The sequence below is a fragment of the Pteronotus mesoamericanus genome, unplaced genomic scaffold (genome assembly GCF_021234165.1).
Source record: "Pteronotus mesoamericanus isolate MK-2021 breed Mesoamerican mustached bat unplaced genomic scaffold, CSHL_Meso_final scaffold_705, whole genome shotgun sequence".
NCBI lineage: Eukaryota > Metazoa > Chordata > Mammalia > Chiroptera > Mormoopidae > Pteronotus > Pteronotus mesoamericanus.
Window position 1 is genome coordinate 5,453,963 of NW_026555326.1, and position 20,540 is coordinate 5,474,502.

General features: G+C 40.5%; 1 protein-coding gene across 1 annotated transcript; it reads left to right on the forward strand.

The window, feature by feature from the left end:
• The first annotated feature begins 1,280 nt into the window (after window positions 1-1,280).
• On the forward strand, window positions 1,281-20,212 carry ELK4 (ETS transcription factor ELK4). Its single transcript, XM_054563295.1, has 5 exons — window positions 1,281-1,561; window positions 7,355-7,570; window positions 9,081-9,950; window positions 10,712-10,828; window positions 12,239-20,212. Exons 2-5 carry the CDS (start codon window positions 7,364-7,366, stop codon window positions 12,335-12,337), a joined length of 1,293 nt encoding a protein of 430 aa, XP_054419270.1. The 5' UTR covers window positions 1,281-1,561; window positions 7,355-7,363; the 3' UTR covers window positions 12,338-20,212.
• The last annotated feature ends 328 nt before the right edge of the window (window positions 20,213-20,540 follow it).

The window sequence follows — 20,540 nt, forward strand, 5'->3', positions numbered from 1 at the left end:
GTGATGATTCTCTTCCAAAAGTCTGTAAGTAATGATGGGATCACGTTTCACTCAGTGAATTCAATTAATTTTACCTTGAATTCAATTTTGGGGGTGGGAGAGGAATGACGTCACCATTTACTAGGTGTCTATGTACCAGGTAATGCCCTAAGCTTCTTATGGCCATTATCTCATTTAATCTTCCCAAGAACGCTCATTTATTATCTTCTTTCCACCTGAGGGACTGAGGTTCAGAAAGGTTAAGCAACTCGCTGCAGGTCAGACAGCTAGTAAATGCGTAGGCACAAGAAGTAACTCAAGACACTAGCCTGTCTTTGGTTTCCTGTTAAATAGAACACACAATGTGTTTCTTGGAGGCTTTGCTCAGCAGTTCAGCGAATTGATGACCGTGCATCCATCCCTTCTGTTGCTAAATTATTCAATGAGCCTCTTGAACGAAGTGTGACCTGGTTCCTTAAGAATTATATTTAATGACAACCTATGGGCTAGAAACTCTGCACTTTATCTCCTGTCATCATTACAACAACTCTAAGAAATTGAGTTCTCTCCATTTTATAGATGAACTGTTTGGGGAGATTAAGGAAGTCGCTAAGAGTTAGGGAGGGATAGATAGAGCCGCGACTGGATTCCAGGTCCGACTCCAACGCCAGAACGAGCTCCCCCCACAACACGAGTGTTTCCACTTGTCAGTCCCTAGGGTAGAAAGCCACAGTGCTGATTTAATATTTATCAAGTGTTTGCAGGGTCCCGGGATCTGGCACTTCGATGAGAAAGCTGCGGGGGGCCTCCACTTATCCGTCCACGCTGCAGGGAAGAAGGCTGTGCGGGCAGCACAGAAAAGGGAGAAGCCCTCACACTTAGCTCAGAAGCCAGAGACCTGGTCCTTTGGGAGGACCCTGGACACGCGCCGACTCTTCCCCAGGAATGGGGAGATCAACGAGGGCAGGCCGCCCCAGATCCCGGCATCGGTGGCAGCGCAGGTGTTGAAGGTTCGTGTCGCGCGCCCTACATACAGTAACAGATTAGTAGCAGGGAAAATAGCGGCAAGCGAGGGCCAGTGCGCGCCCTTGCCGCGCCCACGCCCGTAACCCCTGCCCCGCGTTCCGGAGTTGGGGGTAAGCCACGACTCTCAGTTCCCCAACGGCAGCGGCTCCTCCTTTCCCGCCCCCAGAAGTGACGCGACGGCTACGGCGTCCGGGAGGGGCCCCGAGACATCAGGGGGGTTCGAGTAGGGCGGCGACCGCGGGGCGATTGGCAGACCGGCCGCGGCCAGGAACGCTTGAGCGCGCGCCCGCGAGTAGCGGCCAGACTAACGCGTGCGGGGGCGGCAGGGCGGGGCGCGAGGAGCCGCAGCGGAGGAGGCGGCGGTGGCGGCGGGAGATGCGGGTGGCTGCGGGCACCCAGCAGGCTGGGTTTGGCCGCCGCCGCCTTCTCCGGCTCCGCCGCGGTTGTCGCCGTGGCTGCCGCGCCGTCCCCCAGGTCCCGGCGTGAGGAGGTGGCGGGTGGACAGCAGCATCGTGTTCGCGGCGGAGACCCGGAGGGAGCCCCGCGCGCGGCCTCGGTGAGCGGCGCGCCCCGTCGGGGTCTTGCAGCCGCCGCTCCCCGCCCCCCAACAAAACGGGGAGCGGGAGTGGGGGGTTCGCGGCCCTACAGGAAGCAGGCGCGTGGCGGGTGCTGGGCGGGGGGACTTGCGGGTGCGCTCCCCAGGGACCCGCCCCCCGGCGCTATCCCGCCGGGTTCCGCCTCGTCCGGCGGCCGCAGCCCGCCCGCGCAGGTGGACCAGGGAGCGCCCGCCCCTCTCCTTTTTCCCCCTCATTTGGTCCAGCAGGTCCCTCGGGCGAATGGTGGCGGTATTTTTGTTTGTTTTTGCTGGGGGAGGGGAAGGAAGAGGGCTGCGATTTTGACTCTTTGTAGTGACAGGAAGTTGGAAAATGAAAGTACAGTAATTTAGTGCTTACCAAGGCCCGTGAGGCTGCGGCGCTTTCTCCGAACTTTGATCTCTGCGGCACACGGTCACCCGTGTTTCTTCCTGTCCTCAAACTCTATTCATCCGGTGTCAAGTTTCATTTCTTTTCCTACTTTTCGCTAGCAAATCTCCTCCCCCTTGACTTTCCGCTTCACGTGTAGCTGGGCCGGTAGCTTCTCCATTCTTAGGAAGATGAGTTTGAATCTTCTTTGGGGGTGGAGTATTTACTGGCCTTGGTAGAAAATAAGGGGTATTGTTGAGGGAAGTAGTCAAAAGATCGCACATTTTGGCGATTTCTCAGCCTATTGCTATTTGAAGTTTAGGGCATTTAAATAAAGACTCGAGTTTTATTCATTAGAATGGTTCGCCCATCTCTTAGGTTCGTGGGTCAGATCCTCCCCCTTGTGTGTGTTCTTCCACCCACCACCCAACTAACTGCGTGCAAATCTTGGTCCTTCAATATTTAGGACGGTCAGTGGTGTGTTTGTTAAAAAGTAATATGATTCAATCCCTACCCGCACCTTCTCCTCTTTGATTTTATTTAAACATTAAAATTGCATAAGTGGAATTCATTACATTTTTAGGGAAATATTGTCTTCCAGTTAAATTGTAAAGTAGCAGTACACTTTTAATAATCTCAGCATAGGCTCCTGTACAGTTAGACACCTGGTTACTTTTTGACAATGACAATTTTAATTCAAGACTAGTGTTGGTACATTTTATAACTTGGTTTGTTTCACTTAAGCAACATGCTGAATTTGGAGACATTTATTTTGGGGGGGTCTTAGTTACTGCTTCTGAAAAACAGTTGGCCTATGGGTAACCACAGCAACTAAACTGTGTATTACAAACATGTTTAGGGTGGAAAAGTTTTCATTTAATAGAGACTTCCTTTCCCTAACAAGTTATTTCAAGATGCTCCCTCTTTCACTTTAGCACAGGGGTTCGTCTACCATCTTTGAAATGTTAAGTTAGAATCAATTAAGTTTTCACCATTTAACCCCTGAAAAGTCAGTCCTTCATTTGGATCAGCTATTTCCCTCCCTTACTATGCTTCTACTAAAAAAAAAAAAAAAAAAAATTAAACAAACAAACCCACTCTTTTAAAACTGTAATTGTAGGAAACTTGAGACTTTCATGAGAAGGAAAATGAAGGGTTTCTTCTTTTGACTAATAGGTAGAAAAAAAAGTATATTTTTGACTATTTCACCTTTGTAAAATAACTGTCTTGAATATTATATATCTCTTTTATGGCTGAGGAAATCATTGAATTTCATATTAATAACACACTTTTAGGAACTAAAATGGAGATGCCCTGGCTGGTGTGGCTCAGAGGACTGAGTGCCAGCCTGCGAACCAAAGGGTCGCCGGTTCCATTCCCAGTCAGTGCGCATGCCTAGGTTGTGGGCTAGGTCCCTGGTAGGGGGCGTTCGAGAGGCAACCGCACACTGATGTTTCTCTCCCTCTTTTTCTCCCTGCCTTCTCCTCTCTCTAAAAATAAATAAATATTTTTTTTTAAATGGAGAGGTTCAACTTAACCTTATACCCAGATGTCCCCCAAATTTTCAGTCAAAGAATAACCTGATATCAGAATTGACTGAATAAAATATTACTTTAAAGTACCCTCTTAAGATGTCCATTGTATGTCTTCCTTAGTTTTTTGCAAAAAAAATTCTCTTCTGAGGTCTTCAGTCCAAAACCACAATGCCCTTTTTCTTTTACTCTCAACAATTTTCTATCCCAGATACTCTGTAAAGCACTAAGGAAGCGTCAACATTTTCCACAAGTTAGGTTCTGCCTTAAAATAGCAAACAGCTCAATACACGTGCTCTTCTAGTAACCAGCTGGGCACCTTGGAAACACCCATACTTTTGGGAACCTCACCTTTGCTCAGGATGAAACTTGTATGCTCACAGGGGAGTTGTTGATATTATTTCTGTCTTTTTGCATGTATAGCTTAGCTGTTATAAACCTGTAGGGCTCAAGCATTATCTACAGTGATAGGTAATAAGGCTCTAGTTTTGGTTTTGGGAACTTTTCCAAAAACAAATGGAAGTATAGGCACCAAATTTGTAGTAGTCTTTACTTTCTTCTTTCCTGTTCTCTCTTCTCATCTCCCCCTCCCCCTCCCGTCATCATCACCACCATCGATTCGTACTCCTACTCCTGTAAGCAGCTTTGATATGAAGGTGATATCTGAAATTGCGGAGACTGCATTCTTTGGTTAAGCTAAAATCTAGTAGGGAGTAGTTTTAACAGGTTTAGACTAACAAGTAATTGTTTAAATAGGAAACACGTGTAGTTAAAAAGTAACTTGCAATGAACAGGCATCAGAAGAAGAAAGGCCTCTTCGGTAAACTCAGAAAAGCGACAGGGAGCCCCGATCCCGTGCCCCCCAGCTCGGTGGATGTAATAGTGTAAACCACTGTTTTCACCTAGATTAAGTGAGGCCTTGGGAAACTATGATTTCTAGCGGGCGTGGTTATTTAGCATAAAAGTAGCACACGTTAGTTGTAGGTTGTTATCACTTGCTAGCTGATGTGTAATCCTCCTTTACAACAGGCTGGCCGCTGGCTGAGCACTTCTGTCCGTCAAGGGGAATGGTTTCCCTAACGAGCAGGGTGTGTGACCTGTTAGGAGAGAGAATTGGATTCCCGGCCTCAGCTTCTCCACGAGCTCTGTAACTGTGGGAGGCATCTCCCCCTTTCTGTTCTTTATTGTATTTTCCCATTTCTACTTTTGCACGACTGTAGCTCTGTATAACGAGCTTCAAAGTGATAACTCTGAGTATTATTGGAGGCCATTTTGAATGTCTGAGAGAAGTTACAATTCCTTGTCTCTGCCCTTCTTGGAAGCATACATAGGTGACTTCTAAGGATGCCATCCTCTCTGAGTTATACTTTCTTAGAATCGAGCTTCTGAGGCCTAACTTTTATAATATTTATACTGTTAATTTGTTTTTAACATCTTTATTGAGATGTAATTCACATACCGTAAATCCGCCTCCTTAAAATGTAAAATGAAACGGGTTTAGTGTATTCACAGAGTTGTATTACCACCACTACACTCTTAAGTTTAGCATATTTAAATCACCCCTTAGTAGTCACTCCCTGCTCTTCTTCTCACCCATTCTCTGTCCCTCAGCAACCACTGATCTACTTTCTATGCCTAAAAGATTTGCCTGTTCAGGACATTTTATATAAATGGAATCATACAAAATTTGTCCTTTTGCGTATGGTTTCTTTCACTTAGCATAGTGTTTTCAGGGTTCATCCATGTTGTAGAATGTATCAGGATTTCATTCCTTTTTCTGGCTGGATAATACTCTCCTGTACAGTTGTACTGTATCGTACATTTTGCTTGTCCGGTTTTCAGTTGATGGACATTTGGGTTTCTGCTTTTTGGATATTATGTACAATGCTGCTGTGAAGATTTCTGTACAAATGTCTGTGTAGACATATATTTTTCATTTTTGGGGGGTATGGAGCTAGAAGTAGAATTTTCAGGCCATATGTTAACTCTATATTTAGCCCTTTGAGAAACTGTAAAGTGTTTTCCAAGTGGTTATACCATTTTACATTCCCACCTGTGATGTATGAGGGTTTCACCTTCCCCACATCCTAGCTAACACTTGCTGTTGTTTGTCTTTTTAATTTCAGCCATCTGAGTGGGTGTGAAGTGGTATCTGAGATGGTTTTCATTTTCATGTCCCTAATAACTAATGATGTTGAGCACCTTTTCCTGCGCTTATTGGCAATTTGTTTATCTTTCAAGAAATGTCTTTTCAAATTTTTTGCCTATTTTCTGTTTTTCTTTTTATTTGTAAGAGTTCTTTATGATTTTTTGATACAAGTCCCTGTGATTTGAAAATATTTTTTTCCCATTCTGCAAATTGTCTTCTCACTTCATGGTATTGTTTGCAGCACAGAAGTTCTAAATTTTGATGTAGTTTATTTCACCTGTCTTTGAATTTTAATGGATTGATTTAATTGTTTTCAAGTCCTATCCTGATCCACTGAGATCTGAGTTCTAGATTTAAAAAAAAAGGAAGTTTTTGCTTTTGTGTGAGTATAGTTTTGTTACAGCCTTCTTAGGATTGCTTATATGTATTTGACTAGAATTTCTGTTCTAAAGTTCTTCCTGTTAAACAAGATGTTTTGAAGTTTTATGAGGAAAATAACTTTGTGTGAACATTTCCTTTTTGCTCCATTGCCCAAACCAGTGGTTATCACCTGGGATGATTTTTGTTCCCCGGGAGACAATTTTTTAAAAAGACTTTATTTACTTATTTTTAGAGAGAGGGGAAGAAAGAGAGGGAGAGAAACATTGATTTGAGAAACATCAACCAGTTGCCTCTTGTATGAACCCCAACTGGGACCCCAGCTGGGACTGAACCCACAACCCAGGCCTGTGCTCTGACTGGGAAAAGAACTGGTGACCTTTCACCTTGCGGGACAACACCCAAGCAACTGAGCCACAGTGGCGAGGGCATCTGTAGACATTTTTGATTGTCACAGATTGTCACAGGGGGTGCTACTGGCATCTAGTGAGTAGAGGACAATGATGTTGTTAGTGCATAGGACAGCCTCCAGGAACAAAGAATTATCTGACCCAAAATACCAGTAGTTGAGAAACTCTGGCCTAAAAAGGGACATCCTAAAACTTGGGATATTGAAGGATTTTTAATTATCAATGATGTCTTGATAATTAAATAAAGATTGCTAATCAAATAAAAGGTGGGTCAATGCAGATGGAATCCCTGTGGATAGAATGGTGACAGAACTTGTAAATTAAATCAGGGACATTTTGCCGAATTTCTAGGGCTGCTCATTTTTATGTAAATTGTATTTATGATAATGGGAACTATTTGAAGGAGAAATACCGGTGAAGCAAAAGTAGATTATTCTCTGTAACCCCAGGACCACACTGAAATACACACACAGACACATACTGGCAAATAAATCAATGGGGTTGCGCAGGACGGATGCTGAAATGAACAGGACAAAGAGTTTGTAAGATAAATTTAGTAACAGTGATACTCCAGTGATTGGCAATCATCGGGCTGCCCCTATGATTTATGGAACTAGCTTTATCTCCCAGGAAGACTTTCCTTAAGCAGTGCGGCATGCTTGAGAGTTTGGACTCTGGGTTCCATTGCCTGGGTTGAAGTCTCCGCTCCACCATTTACTTGTGTGACTTTAGACAAATTATGTAATTCTTATATGACTCAGGTTTGTTTTGTAGTATATAAAATGAGGCTGTAGCAGTATCTGTTGTGGAGATGAAAAGAAGTAATACATTGAGAGCATTTCAAATAGTGCCTGGCAGAGTGCTGTGGAAGTGTCAGCTGTTAAAATTGTTGTCTCTCTTGTCTGTGTGCCTCTTCAGCTCATTGCTATGGACAGTGCCATCACCCTGTGGCAGTTCCTCCTTCAGCTCCTACAGGAGCCTCAGAACAAGCACGTGATCTGCTGGACCTCCGACAATGGGGAGTTCAAACTTCTGCAAGCAGAAGAGGTGGCCCGGCTCTGGGGAATACGAAAGAACAAGCCTAATATGAATTACGACAAACTCAGCCGAGCCCTCAGATACTATTATGTGAAGGTAATAACACAGCCTCCTCGGAACAAGAAGTGTTCCTTCTCTTCTGTTGAGGTTATAGGTACTAATATCCTGGTTTATTTACTTTTTAATTGAGATATAACTGAAATAAAACATTATATTAGTTTCAGGTATAAAACATAAGGATTCGATATTTGTTTACATTGCAAAATGATCACTGTCCTGGTTTATTTTAATCCAATTTATAACTTAAGCAGTTTGGAATTAGGATGAAAGATGGAAATGTTCCAGTTGTATTTCTGCAAACTTATTCAGTACCCCCCCTCCCGTTACACACATTATTCCAAATTGTAGTTGTCTTTAAAGAAAAAATAAGTATAGGGTTAGAATGGGAGAAAGGAAATTAGAGGTTCTTGAGGATGAATATTCTTGTGTATATCATGATTTACTTCAAAAATTGTCATATATTATGTATTAGCTTTTCTTAATTTTTAGTTTAATCCAGAATATACAAATTAATATCTTACAGCATTCCTGTTAATACAGAGAATTGATTTCTTAGTTAAAAATTTTAAATGTATTATTTTGAATATACTTTGAGCACTGAGGTAAAATAAATGACTCAAATGGGTAGAATTGGAATGAGAAGCTGAGATCTTAATTTCTTTCAGCTTTAAGTGGTTGATTTTTATCAGCTTTGCTGCATGGAGACATGAGGTAAGCAACAAGTGGATTTTTTTATTATTAAAAAAAAATTTTTTTAATCCTCACCTGAGGATATATTCACTGACTTGAGAGAGAAAGGAAAGGGGTGGGGGAGAGAGAGAGAGATCAATTGGGCCTCTCATGCACGTCCCAACCAGGGATCGAACCTGTAACCTTTTGATGTACAGGATGATGCTCCAATCAGCTGGGCCACTAGGCCAAGGCAACAACTGAAATTTTTTTAAAATATTGTTTTATGTATTTATTTTTAGAGAGAAAGAGAGAGAAACATCAATGTGTGATTATCTCTTGCACACCCCCAACTGGGGACCTGGCCTGCAACCCAGGCATGTGCCCTGACTAGGAATCGAAGTAGCAACCTTTTGGTACTCAGTCCACTAAGCCACACCAGCCAGGGTGAATTTTTGAAGGAAAATTACTTCTTAGCAGAAGTAAAGTTTTAAATTCCTTTTTCTTTGGTTTTGTGTGTGTGTGTGTGTTTGTTTTTTGGCTTACTCAGTATGCATATGGCTGTACCTTTGGATTATTTTAGATTTCATGTCAGTGATTTTTGACTTAATACAGATACAGGTTGAGAGTGTTAAGCAATTAAAATCTTTCAGCTAATTATTAACGAGTTAATTCAGTTGTTAATAAGATATTTAAATGTTCTTAGGTTCCACAATAGTAGGAACTGTGTTAAATATAGCTAGATAATTTAGATGATTTTAGATAATTTTGAAGCTTTTAAGTAAACTCATCAAATAAAGAATATCATTAGGTCTGCTTTTGCATGATCTATTATGGGAGGTAAGATGATAAGAATGCTTATTTTATTTATTTACAGAATATCATTAAAAAAGTGAATGGTCAGAAGTTTGTGTACAAGTTTGTCTCTTACCCAGAGATTTTGAACATGGATCCAATGAAGGTGGGCAGGATTGAAGGAGACTGCGAAGCCTTAAGCTTCAGTGAAGTCAGCAGCAGTTCCAGAGATGTGGAGAATGGCGGGAAAGAGAAACCACCTCCGCCTGGTGCCAAGACCTCTAGCCGCAATGACTACATACACTCTGGCTTATATTCTTCATTTACTCTCAACTCTTTGAACTCCTCCAAGAGGAAGCTTCTCAAATCTATAAAGATTGAGAATCCAGCTGAGAAATTGGCAGAGAAAAAATCTCAGGAGTCAACGCCGTCTGTCATTAAGTTTATAACAACACCTTCCAAAAAGGCACTAGTTGAACCTGTTGCGGCCACCATTTCCACCAACTCAAGTGTTTCTCCATCTTCGGAAGAAACTATCCAAGCGTTGGAGACTTTGGCTTCCCCCAAACTGCCTTCCTTGGAAGCACCAGCCTCTGCCTCCAGCATAGCTCCCGCTTTTACCGCCACACCTGTGTCGTCTGGGTCCCCTTCCTTTCAGGAGCCTCCTAGGACGCCTTCGCCACCACCGAGTTCCAACCCAGACATTGACACAGACATCGAGTCCGTGGCTTCTCAGCCAATGGAACTGCCAGAGAACTTGTCACTGGAGCCTAAAGACCAGGACTCAGTGTTGCCAGAAAAGGACAAAACAAATAATTCATCGAGATCCAAGAAGCCCAAGGGGCTAGAGCTGGCCCCCATCCTCGTGATCACGGGCAGCGACCCGAGCCCCCTGGGGGTACTGAGCCCATCTCTCCCCACAGCTTCTCTCACGCCAGCACTTTTTTCACAGGTAGCTCTTTCTTTTAGCGTCACCGTTGTTTGCATTTACTCACTTTTTAAAACAAATCCAGATTTATAACCTTAAGTGTTCAAGTGTTCAGGTTTGTCTCAGAAAAGTTTGTGTATGACCCCATGAAAGTAACCCAATTCCTCAATCCAATTAGGATCGCCAAAATAGAAGGTTTGGAGCATTGTGTTAAAAATTCCTTGTTTTACAAGTAAATACATAATTTGACTTCTAAAGAAAATAAGGTTTCTCTCTGTCTTTTTTTTTCCTCTTATAAAACTGGTTCCTATCTTACTAAAAAAAAATAAACAATGATAATCTCAAGTTAGAAAACAATTGATCCTGAGAATCTTAAGAGAAAGAAATGATTGATACTGAGTAGCAGGTTTCTACAGTTACCTTAGATATTTCTTAACTTGCTTAAATATAACATTTAAATAGGTGGATTATGCACAGATCTCATTATTAAGGAAAAAACATATTTGAGACTGAGGACCCATTATTTTTCCGTACCTGAATTCAGACTGGTTTTTCTATTTGGGAAAGAACCTACAAAAGAGAGGTTAGAAAATATTTTGACCTTTGTCTTAAGTTGTAAAAATAACTTCTGAGTTTTTCCTCATGATACAGTTTCAGACTTGGAGAGGTTTAGAGTGGAGAGTAGGACAGTACTTGGGTTCAGGGCTATTTTTGTATTATTGCAAAGGTAAAAAACACGACCCCGATGTGTCACTTAGGGAATGTTTTTGCTTTGTGTGTTGCAGACGCCCATCTTACTGACTCCGAGCCCCTTGCTCTCCAGCATCCACTTCTGGAGCACCCTCAGCCCCGTTGCCCCCCTCAGTCCAGCCCGACTGCAAGGTGCTAACACGCTTTTCCAGGTAAAGGAGAGAACGGCCTGCCTTTTGTAGGGGGGCGTGGTGAACGCAGAAAGACGCAAAAGGGCGGTGCCGCACTCTTCAGTTTCAGCGTCATACAGCCTCTGTGTAGTAGATACCCTTTAGCTTTGTTTTTGAATTTCTAAGTGTTTAATTTCCTAGCCAGTCAACAGCTCAGATAAATATTTACAGTAGAGTTTCCTTTTCATTGTTGACCATTACAAACATTTGAGTTCGACCAAGAATTGTCCAATACTGTAGTAGATTTTGAGCCCACCCAATTTTTTTTTTTGTCATTTTAAACTGTAGAAATACTCTTTTATTAGGAAAAAGTTGTATATATGCGTATATATTCATGCAAACACATATATACATGTGTGTTTGGGGGTGGAATTTCTACCCATAGGTTTCCCCTTTTGACTGAGGATTTAAAAAAAAAAATAGAGAAAACTCTTGAGAATAGTGTATCAAATACTTTTGTTTCCCCCTCAGAATTTATATTTATCAACCTTTTAAATATATATTTAAAAAATGAACATTGTATTATCTTAACCAAGATCTTAGGAAAGTCTTACAGATTTTAACTATTGTTTTGCCCCCAAACACCTAGATTTTATAACTTGCAGGCTTTCTTATGAGTGATTCATTCACTTATTCAGGAGTGACACCTTGGAAGATTTTCTTACATTTCGGTAATTAAACTTTTTCATTTTTTTCTTTTGGAAATGAAATGCTAAAGAAATAGAAGAAAACTAAAAATCATTCCGCTTCTGCATTTTTTGTCGAAAAGTCCTGAATTATTGACTAGAAAGTGTTGAGAATTTTTCGTATTTCATCTTTCTTTGCCGTTCACCCACGGATGCCTGAGTCACAGTGCAGCCTGAGGCCTGGAGCCGAGGCGTGGCGCACAGCCCGCTTCAGCGAGAGGCCCCTGTGGAAGTGTCTTAGAACGTGTGATGGGGGACCCTTTTCTGGGACGAACACCCGTAACTATTTACACCAGTTACGAATAGAGTTAATAGGTGGGAATATCTCTCTGGACCTCTTTTTAATGGTCTTTGATTTGCTTTATAATTGAATGTACTTGGTGGTGCCTGTTGTTATTTACTGAACTTTCTAAAACCTTTCATTTGAAGTTAAATGTAGTCCTGTGTACCTTAGGGTATGGTAGAAGGTACAGATTTGTGCTTTCCATTCCGTCAAGGGAGGCTGGAGAGTATGAATATTTACCATTCTTTTCTTTAAAGCTTTTTTTATGACATTGTATTCTTTCATGATAAACAGTTACTGCCTTTGTCCTATGAGCCACTGCTGGCAGCTGTCCTCTTCTGCCTGAGGAAACATAGAAGGGACAGGAAATGAACATTGGTGTTGAGTGAAAGAATGCTAATGTATTTTATTTTTCTTTCTCAGTTTCCTTCTGTTCTGAACAGCCATGGGCCATTCACTCTGCCAGGCCTGGATGGACCTTCCACGCCTGGCCCATTTTCCCCAGATCCTCAGAAAACATAACCTATGCACTTGCAGAATGCGAGAACCAAGGACTAAAGAAACAGACACTCAGCATGATTGCATTTGGAGTGAGCAATCGATAGTTCTACAGTGCTGATGATAGACTAGAGTGATTTTTGCCATTCCCGTTGAAATGCCTTTTTAGGATTCCCTTCCAATAAGACTCAAGTTGGATTGTGTTTAAAAATGCCTTAATTGGAGTCCAAACTCCACCTCCCTTTCTTTCCCTCTTTTCTTTTTCTAAAGAATATTTTGGGCTTTGTAATAAAGACGTTTTGGTGAGGTTTAGCAGCTAGTTATGCTTTGCAAGAACAGTTAAGAACAAAGTTACTCCTTCTGCCTTATTGGGATCGTTTGGCCAGAAAAAAAAAATTATAGTTTGAGTATATTATTTAAAGAAATATTAGTTAAATGAAATTGGCCATATCTCTAAGACTAAGTGTGCTCCGTTGAATGACTAAAAGTGAGCTATGCATAAGAAATAGGGGGAAAAGAATAACTTCTGTTCACATAAAGGAAGATTGGAGTGGTACTATTGCGGTGATTCTATTTTGCTGTGTACTCTAACATACATAAAGCAACTCCACAGAGAGGCATCGTATTCACATTTTTTCAGGGTGGGTCCCGCAGCCACACGAGCGGCCTCGTCTGAACCTGGCAAGAGGGCATGGAGGCAGCCTGTCTCCACACGGGGAGGTTTTTAAACCTGGGGTTTCAGACAGTGTTGGAACAGCCAGTGAGAATGTGGGGCCTCGTATCTAGCACAGAAACCTTGGCTGCTCTTTGGGTGTTTGGCTACACACCCACGGAATACAGCATGGCAAATGACGGCTTTTAGGAGAACATACCCAGGTTTTGAAATTTTGAGGCATCACAAACTAAAAGGTTGAATTGAATAACTCAAAACAACATATAGGACTTTTCCCAGTTGGAAAATACCCAGCATGAAGGACCCCTTCCTCTTTTCTTTTCATTTTATCTCATTTTCTACTGTATAGTTATCTTCTTTTCAATTTAAGGTCGTGAGAGGTCATGATAGTTTTAAAGATGTAATTAGGAAGATGAAAAGTGGAGAGAGGCCTCCAAATCCATAGTAAGGTAAAGATCTGCTTATTTCTTTGAAATTTTCTTTTAAAATTAGGAACAGAGTTCATTTGGAAAGCCTCATGCATAGGGATTACATTGTTCATGTTAGTAGGGAAAAATGTAGGCCTTTGTCTCTGTATTACCAAATTCATAAAATGTTACCTCATGGTAGTCAATGCCAGGTGCGGACAGCTTTGTTGATCCCCGCCCCTCCAAAATGAATGGATACCAGCGTCTCAGTGGAATCTTTTGAAAGTCCTGACTTTGAAGTCCAGGATTAGACATTACATACAGCCACTGCCCCCCGCCACCACTGTCCATTAAACTAGTCTTACAACCCTAGAAATAGTTCCTGTAGTTCAAGCGCATGAACTAAATGAATGAGGGAGTAGAGACTTGAGGGCTCAAATGACACCGATACAAATGAGCATCTTCCAGATGTGTAATAGTTTGAATGCGTTTATACACAGTGTGGAGAAGGTCCAGTGTGTGACTCCTGTGCTAGTTCAGTAATAGCGGAGGGACGCTATTCAGGAAGCTGCCTTTGAATCTGTAGTGTTGGAGGCCTGTTACTGCTTCATGTGTGTTTCGCAGCTGAAAGGTCTGTTCCTGAGAAGTGCAATAGTAGCGTTGAAAGGTAGTACTGGTGAGGGACAGACTGCCTGGACTTTTTCCCATATTGAGTTATTTATGCATGCCTGTTTGAAATTAGACCTCTCAGCAGCACTTTGGAATAGTTTTATCAATACTAGGTTGATTAACATTTTGTACATTAAATTAAGTAAATATTGATGGATTGACTTCACTAGATATTTAACATTTTGAAAGCACAAAAAATATTTTTATCTTTTGGTATTAAAGGAGAAAAGCCATTGGTTTGTTTTCCCAGATGATATCTTTAATAATTAACTGTCTGTGCCTGGGAAGTGAGGACACCATTAAAACTGAGTCAAAGCAACTTCCTGGAACGAGTTTCAGTGCGTCCTCTGTCTGTACATCAGTCCTGGAAGCCTCTGAGAGGTAGGGCCATAGGAGGCCGGCGATGATCTGCTTTCTCTCTGCACTGTTAACCTGGGGAAGCTTTTGTGTGTGTACATGTGTGTGTGCCTTTTTTTTAAATGGAAGTTTACAACCGTAGCTGAAGTGTATGAGGCAGACCGTTCTGTTTGTGAACTACCTCCTTCCTGGAACAGTATCAGCTTTGCATTTTTGAACATCCCCAGAGTTCTTAGAATCCAGAGGTGACATGCCACTTAACGTCAGTATTCACTGGGGAGACACATTTGGTAGCTGTAGCTGGTATCCATCACTAGTCGCCTTGCCAGGATGAATGTGGTGGACAAAAGTAGCCTGAGGTAAGATGGGGAGCAGGTTGAATGAGTTGTTGAGGCATCTGCTGTGGTTATTTTAGCTTTCGGTCTGCTCTGGTCCATACCTACTCAGTTGTACGCTGGAAAACGCCTAACTACCAGGCCCTCTAACGGGAAATGGAGCGCTTGCATCATAGCATTTGCTGATTTCTGTGATGTGAATTACTCCCCTTGTGGCTGAAGCTGCCACCTTGGTGCTGAGAAGGGATGTGTACAGCGCATGCCCAGCCAGCAGCCACTGCATTTATCCCACCCTGGGGTGGGTTGTTGCATAATTTCTAAAGCATTTTTTTGTTCATGTGCTGATTTTTAAAATTACAAAATTAAAATCACAAGTCTGACTTCAGTAATCTTTTTTTTTTTTTTTTTTAATGGTTTGTTACAGTGCTTTTGTGATGTTAGATTCCTCATGGAATATTTTGTGTTTTCAAACACAGATGGAAATAGCATTGATTTTTAAAAACTTATAATTAATGGAAGAATCCAGAAACCCTCAAAATGTCGATCTTAAGCTTCTTAGAGTTAAAATACAGGTTTAACTTTTCTACTTTTTATGCTTAGAAAATTGATGTGAATTTTTTGTCTTCAAGTTTTGATCCCCATGAGCCTATATAATAAAAGGGTACTGGATTTTTTTCTTTTTAAACTGAAAGAATTCCTTGAAGACTTACATACTATTTTAAAGATCAAAAAGGCAGGACTGAGTGTTGTTGAATCTGATTACCTGGCGCAGTTTCTAGTTTTCTCCATTCTATGAGTCACTGAGGCTGAGAAGGGAAAAGAAATCAGAGGCTTGGATTCTGGAGCTGGAACAGCAGGCTCCTGAGAGCATTACTTTCACACTGTTCACACTTGGCCTTGCATGGTGTCCAGTCTAATGACATTGTTTCATCCTGATCTCCGAACTTGTGTTAATGATTCTAAAGTTCTAAACGTCAGTTTTGTGTGTGTTTCCTGTGAATTTAAGCACATTCGAGACACTCGTTGACACTTCAGAAAGGCAGTCTCTAGCCTTTTTGCATACACACCTTGATCAGTAAGAGTTTTTGAACACAAGTTCCTTATTGTAAATTCATATGTATATATGTTAAGTTGTATACTGCTCTACTAAAGTAGTATGTGCGTTTTAAGACATTCACAAAAACAGAAATAGGATGGCTTAACAAGTAAATGTTGAGTCGAAGTTCTGCTCTTTCTACCTGCACCCAGGAGCTTGTCTGGCAACATGCACTCTAAAGACCATTGACTCGGAATATTGCTTCTCAGTCTAATCTTGGGAAAAAGACAGGGATGCTTTTGTTGTGATGTATGGAGAAATCCTTTACATATTTGGTCTGATTTTCATGTAAAATCTCTAGCTTTAGAATTTTTCAGGAGAGCTTGTCATCAGTTTTCTGAAATGTCATGTTAATTCTTTTTCCTAAGTTACCAAGCAGCCCATTACCAAATGTTTTCCAGAGCTTCATGCGTGTTATTTTGGGCAGCCTGTTGTCTCTTCACATTAGGTATGACTCTGTGATGTACTTTTATTTTACTAGCCTGCTTACAAACTTCTTTCAGTCGCACTAGTGTTACATTTTACCAACAAATCCAGAATTATTTCAAATTGCTTTATGTTAAAATACATAATAACCTCCATTTTATTGCTGCATTAGTAAGTTTTGTTTTGTTTTGTTTTTTGTAATATTTCAGCATCTGAAGAAATACTTTTCTTGATGGGTCTGTTCTATGTATCACTTCATTTATTTTTTTATCTATGCCAGAAACCTAGAATTGTGTTGAGGTGCCACTTAGGTATGTAAACAAGTACAGAGACAAACACAGGTCTCTGTGCAGAAACCTGGAGCTCTGAAGAATTACCAAACCAACAGGAAAGTGAAAAAAACTCATGATGTATACAGTCTGTTATCTGAGGGTGTGACAGAATATATTATTTCTGAGAAGGAATTGAGAAGTTAATTGTTTAATCCATAGTAATGAAGTAGAGGTAAACCATAGTTGTATTTCTTCAGCAGGTACTCTGACCAGAGAATGGGTTCTGTGGAAAGTATTTTGTTTATTACCTTCTTGGTTTTGGGTCAGCAAGTAAATGTTTTGTTACTGTTTTTAATGCTGCTGGCATAGCCTGAAACCAGGCGCTCTGTTATTCCTCTTAGGTCATCAGAATTCTGCTTACTGAAGTCAGTGTTTTAATCGTAGAATCTAGAAATCTTGTGGGTGGTAGTGTATTAAGCAAGAAAAGAAGGCGGTTTGATTTCATTTCTCACACTTGGTGGAACCTGTTAGTTTAAAAGTCATGTTTTGACCTGTGAACAGAGCAGGGCTGAAAGGGGTTGCTGATGTAGTATAAATGTTCCATTCGAAGCTGCCAGTTTCTTCAAGCTCCTTTTCTGAAGAAGGAAAAAAAAAAGTGATAGATTGATAGCCTGCCAGAAAAGAGCAATTTCTAGGGTGCTGCCATGCACACCTGGCCATTGCGAAAGGCGGCAGCCCAGAGGGGTGCGAGTCAGGAGGGAACGCACAGAAACCAGGAGTTCAGACTGTCGTTAACATCATTTAAAATGAAACCTTGAACCAGAAAGTTCGTAAGGGATACAATCAAACATAGTAAATCTCTTGAACTCTAGTCTTTTGAGTATCATATACATCAGGAAGTTTTATGAGGTTTAAAATTTTATTTTTAAATAATAAGGAAACGAGCATTTCTTTCCAAGTATGTTGATTTATTAGCTGAGTACATGTGTGTTTATATATACTGATATATTGCCTGAGAGAGAGAGAGAGAGAGAGAGAGAGTGTGTGTGTGTGTGTGTGTAAAGTAAACCTGTTTTTCAGAGGGAACATATTCATCCTCTAGGATGGCTCCTAGGCTATTTTATACTAAAACTTAAAAAAATTGGCGCACTTTGCAATTGCCACTTTTTAAAAATTAATGCCTTGCACATTTCAGTTTTTTAAAATGCATAAAATCATATGGCTTAAAGACTTAATTGCTTGCCAGCGTTTTAGAACTACGGCGCTATATGTCACCTATGCTAAACAAAGGCAACTTCCACTCTAAGTTCATGTATTATTGAGGATGTCCTTTCTTAAAATTTCTACTTTTACTTTTGCTTTTGTGTAGAACCCTTATTACTTTGGGTTCTGAGTGTCTTAGAGGAGAGGTTTATGTAAGAAGTAGTATTTCTGAAATACCGATTTGACCATGGATTAATGTGATAGTGGAGGAATTCTGGCATTGTAGCCTAATTTATCCTTTTTAACTGTACATAAGAAGTATTAGCAGAAACCTCAGAGTATCTTGGGCTGAATACTCTCCACTCTGCCTTGTTTTCCACCTCATAAGGGCCTGTCCTCGTTCTCGTCCCTTCTAGGGATGCTGAGCGAAGCTAGGACAGGCCTGGAATCTTCTGGACGTGGGCGGGGGGTGGGGGTGCCCTGTGGCTGGGCCGGACTCCTAGCAATGGAATCATTCAAGGGCGCCTCGAGTTCAGGGTGGGATGCCATCTGTCGGTGTTCGATGACTTGGCACTTTTTGGGGCGCCATTATTAGCACTGTTTTATTTTTAATAACTGGAAGCACTTAATGATTTTTTTGTTAGTTTAATTTCAAATTATGGGTATTGTGGGTCAGGGAAGTAAGGTTTATTTCTCATTTATGTTTTCTGGGACTTCAGACTGTTTGGAGAAGGGGTAAATGGATTAGCTAATGAGCCTTTCTTCTAGACTCTGTAAGGTATGCTGTTTTGGCTAAGAGGTTTTAAAATAATTAACAAGCTTTAATATTCTGCTTTGTAGAAATGTATGTCTTAATGATTTGCAATTGATGTATTATACTTAACTTTGTAAACTATCCAATTTTAAGTTTAATCATTTTTCTGTTTAATTGTTTTCTGTTATCTAGGGAACACAGTTCCTTTTAAGACATTTCATACTTTTTGTTTTTGAGGGCAGTGGTACCAGTGGCCTTGTATGTACATACCATTCATTGCGCATATGATAAAGTAGCATATTTGATAAACTTCCCTGCTCAGTGTCAGTGAAATTAAGATGCATATATGTAAAGACAGAAATCAATACAATTAATTTTTGATTACTTAGGCCTGTTTATTCAGTTTGGCCATTCAGCCTTCTCTAATTATAGGCATACCTGTTTCTTCACTTTTGCCTTCTAGCAGTTTAATTTATCTTTCTGGGTAGGGGAGATTTTATGTGAAACTCAGTCCAGTCATTTTGCTACTGGCTAGCTTTGGTTTGAAAATTTTTTAATAAATTAGTTTTTTTAAATTACGCCCTTTATTCACCAAATAATCAAGTTGGCTAAAAATAAAAAACATGTAACTCTGTATTTTGAAGAACAATTTTTTATGAGCCCAACTGGATCTTCAAGTGTGGACATCACTTGAAAATTAAATGATGTTAAATAATAAACTTTTTATTTTTATCCACCCAATCTATAATTCAGAAGAAAAGCCTGCTGTGGTGTGAGCACAGAAGAGATGCAGTTTTAATGTTGGTGTCTTAGCGTCAGAACAGGTGGCAACAGGAATTCATCAGGGTGCTTCCCTTACACTTAGATCGACTCAACTGAGAAGACAGTTACTTCATTTTTTGGTTTCCCCTCTTGTGTATTTTATTGAAATCTTTCATAATATCCAGGATCCACCATTTTTGTATAAATAGAATACTTATATATAAAATGCAAGTGCACACCTACCCACAGGAAAGAAGAACTGTTCAAGCGTCATTAGTAACTTGTCTCAATTTCAGTGTAACTTACATTAGGGAGACTTTGAAAGTTTTAAAATCACTTTTTTTCTTCTTTTCTTTTTTCTTAAAAAAAATTGAAATGATAACTGCTAACATTTGTTAAAATTGTTAATAAATTGAAATTTTTAAATTTCAATTTAAAATTGAATAATATTGAAAGTTGTAACTGAGAGAAACTGCCATCTCTTCCAGCCAGGCAGTCTGACTGAACTAACCTGCTGGGAAACAAAGGGACGTTGTTTCAGAGTTGATTGGGACAACTGTCACTAGAGTTCTGAGTTCTGTTTATTTGCAACAAGGAACTTTACACCAAGCTTAGGTGCGTAAGGGAGTGGGTGCGCCAGCGCCTTGAGGGCTCTGTAGTGCGCTGCTGTGCAAAGACAAAACGTGTTCCTTCCGACATGGTAATGGTTGCTCTGAATAACTGATCAGGTGATCATTTTTTTCCTATTGCTTCAGATTTTATGCAGAAATTTTGTTAAATTCTGTAATGGTGATATGTATCTTATTAGGAAAATGATACATTAAAAATATTTTATGTAAGAACTGACAGGAATTTGCTTTGTATAATGGCTATCTGGCTTTAAGAAAGCACTGTAGAAAATTTACTAAAGTCCAAAGTTATATAGATATGTTAATAGATATATGTGCAACTAGATATGGACAATTGTATTTTTTTAAATAAATATTTTTAACAAAATGACTTTCCGAATGGATTACTCATTTCCCCCCCTTACATCTATTGAGGCGGCCCCTTCGTATTGTATTATCACCTATGCTAATGTGGGCGAGGAAAGAGTTCAGTTTTCCCAGTGGTTGTCACTAAAACCTGGCCTTTAACTATGTGATGTATATCTGCGTTAAAATATTTAAAACATGAGTTGGGATAGGTGGTGAAGAAGGGAGACTATAAAATGATTACTGATATAAAAAGGAATTAAAAGAACTGATGGGCTTGAAAAGTTATTCACTATTTA

What these genes read in the sequence shown, in the direction of transcription:
- ELK4 (XM_054563295.1), top strand. Translation starts at nt 7,364, where the DNA reads ATGGACAGTGCCATCACCCTGTGGCAGTTCCTCCTTCAGCTCCTACAG. An exon ending in CGCCAGCACTTTTTTCACAG is followed by an intron (nt 9,951 to 10,711) that starts GTAGCTCTTTCT and finishes TGTGTGTTGCAG; the next exon opens with ACGCCCATCTTACTGACTCC. An exon ending in GTGCTAACACGCTTTTCCAG is followed by an intron (nt 10,829 to 12,238) that starts GTAAAGGAGAGA and finishes TTTCTTTCTCAG; the next exon opens with TTTCCTTCTGTTCTGAACAG.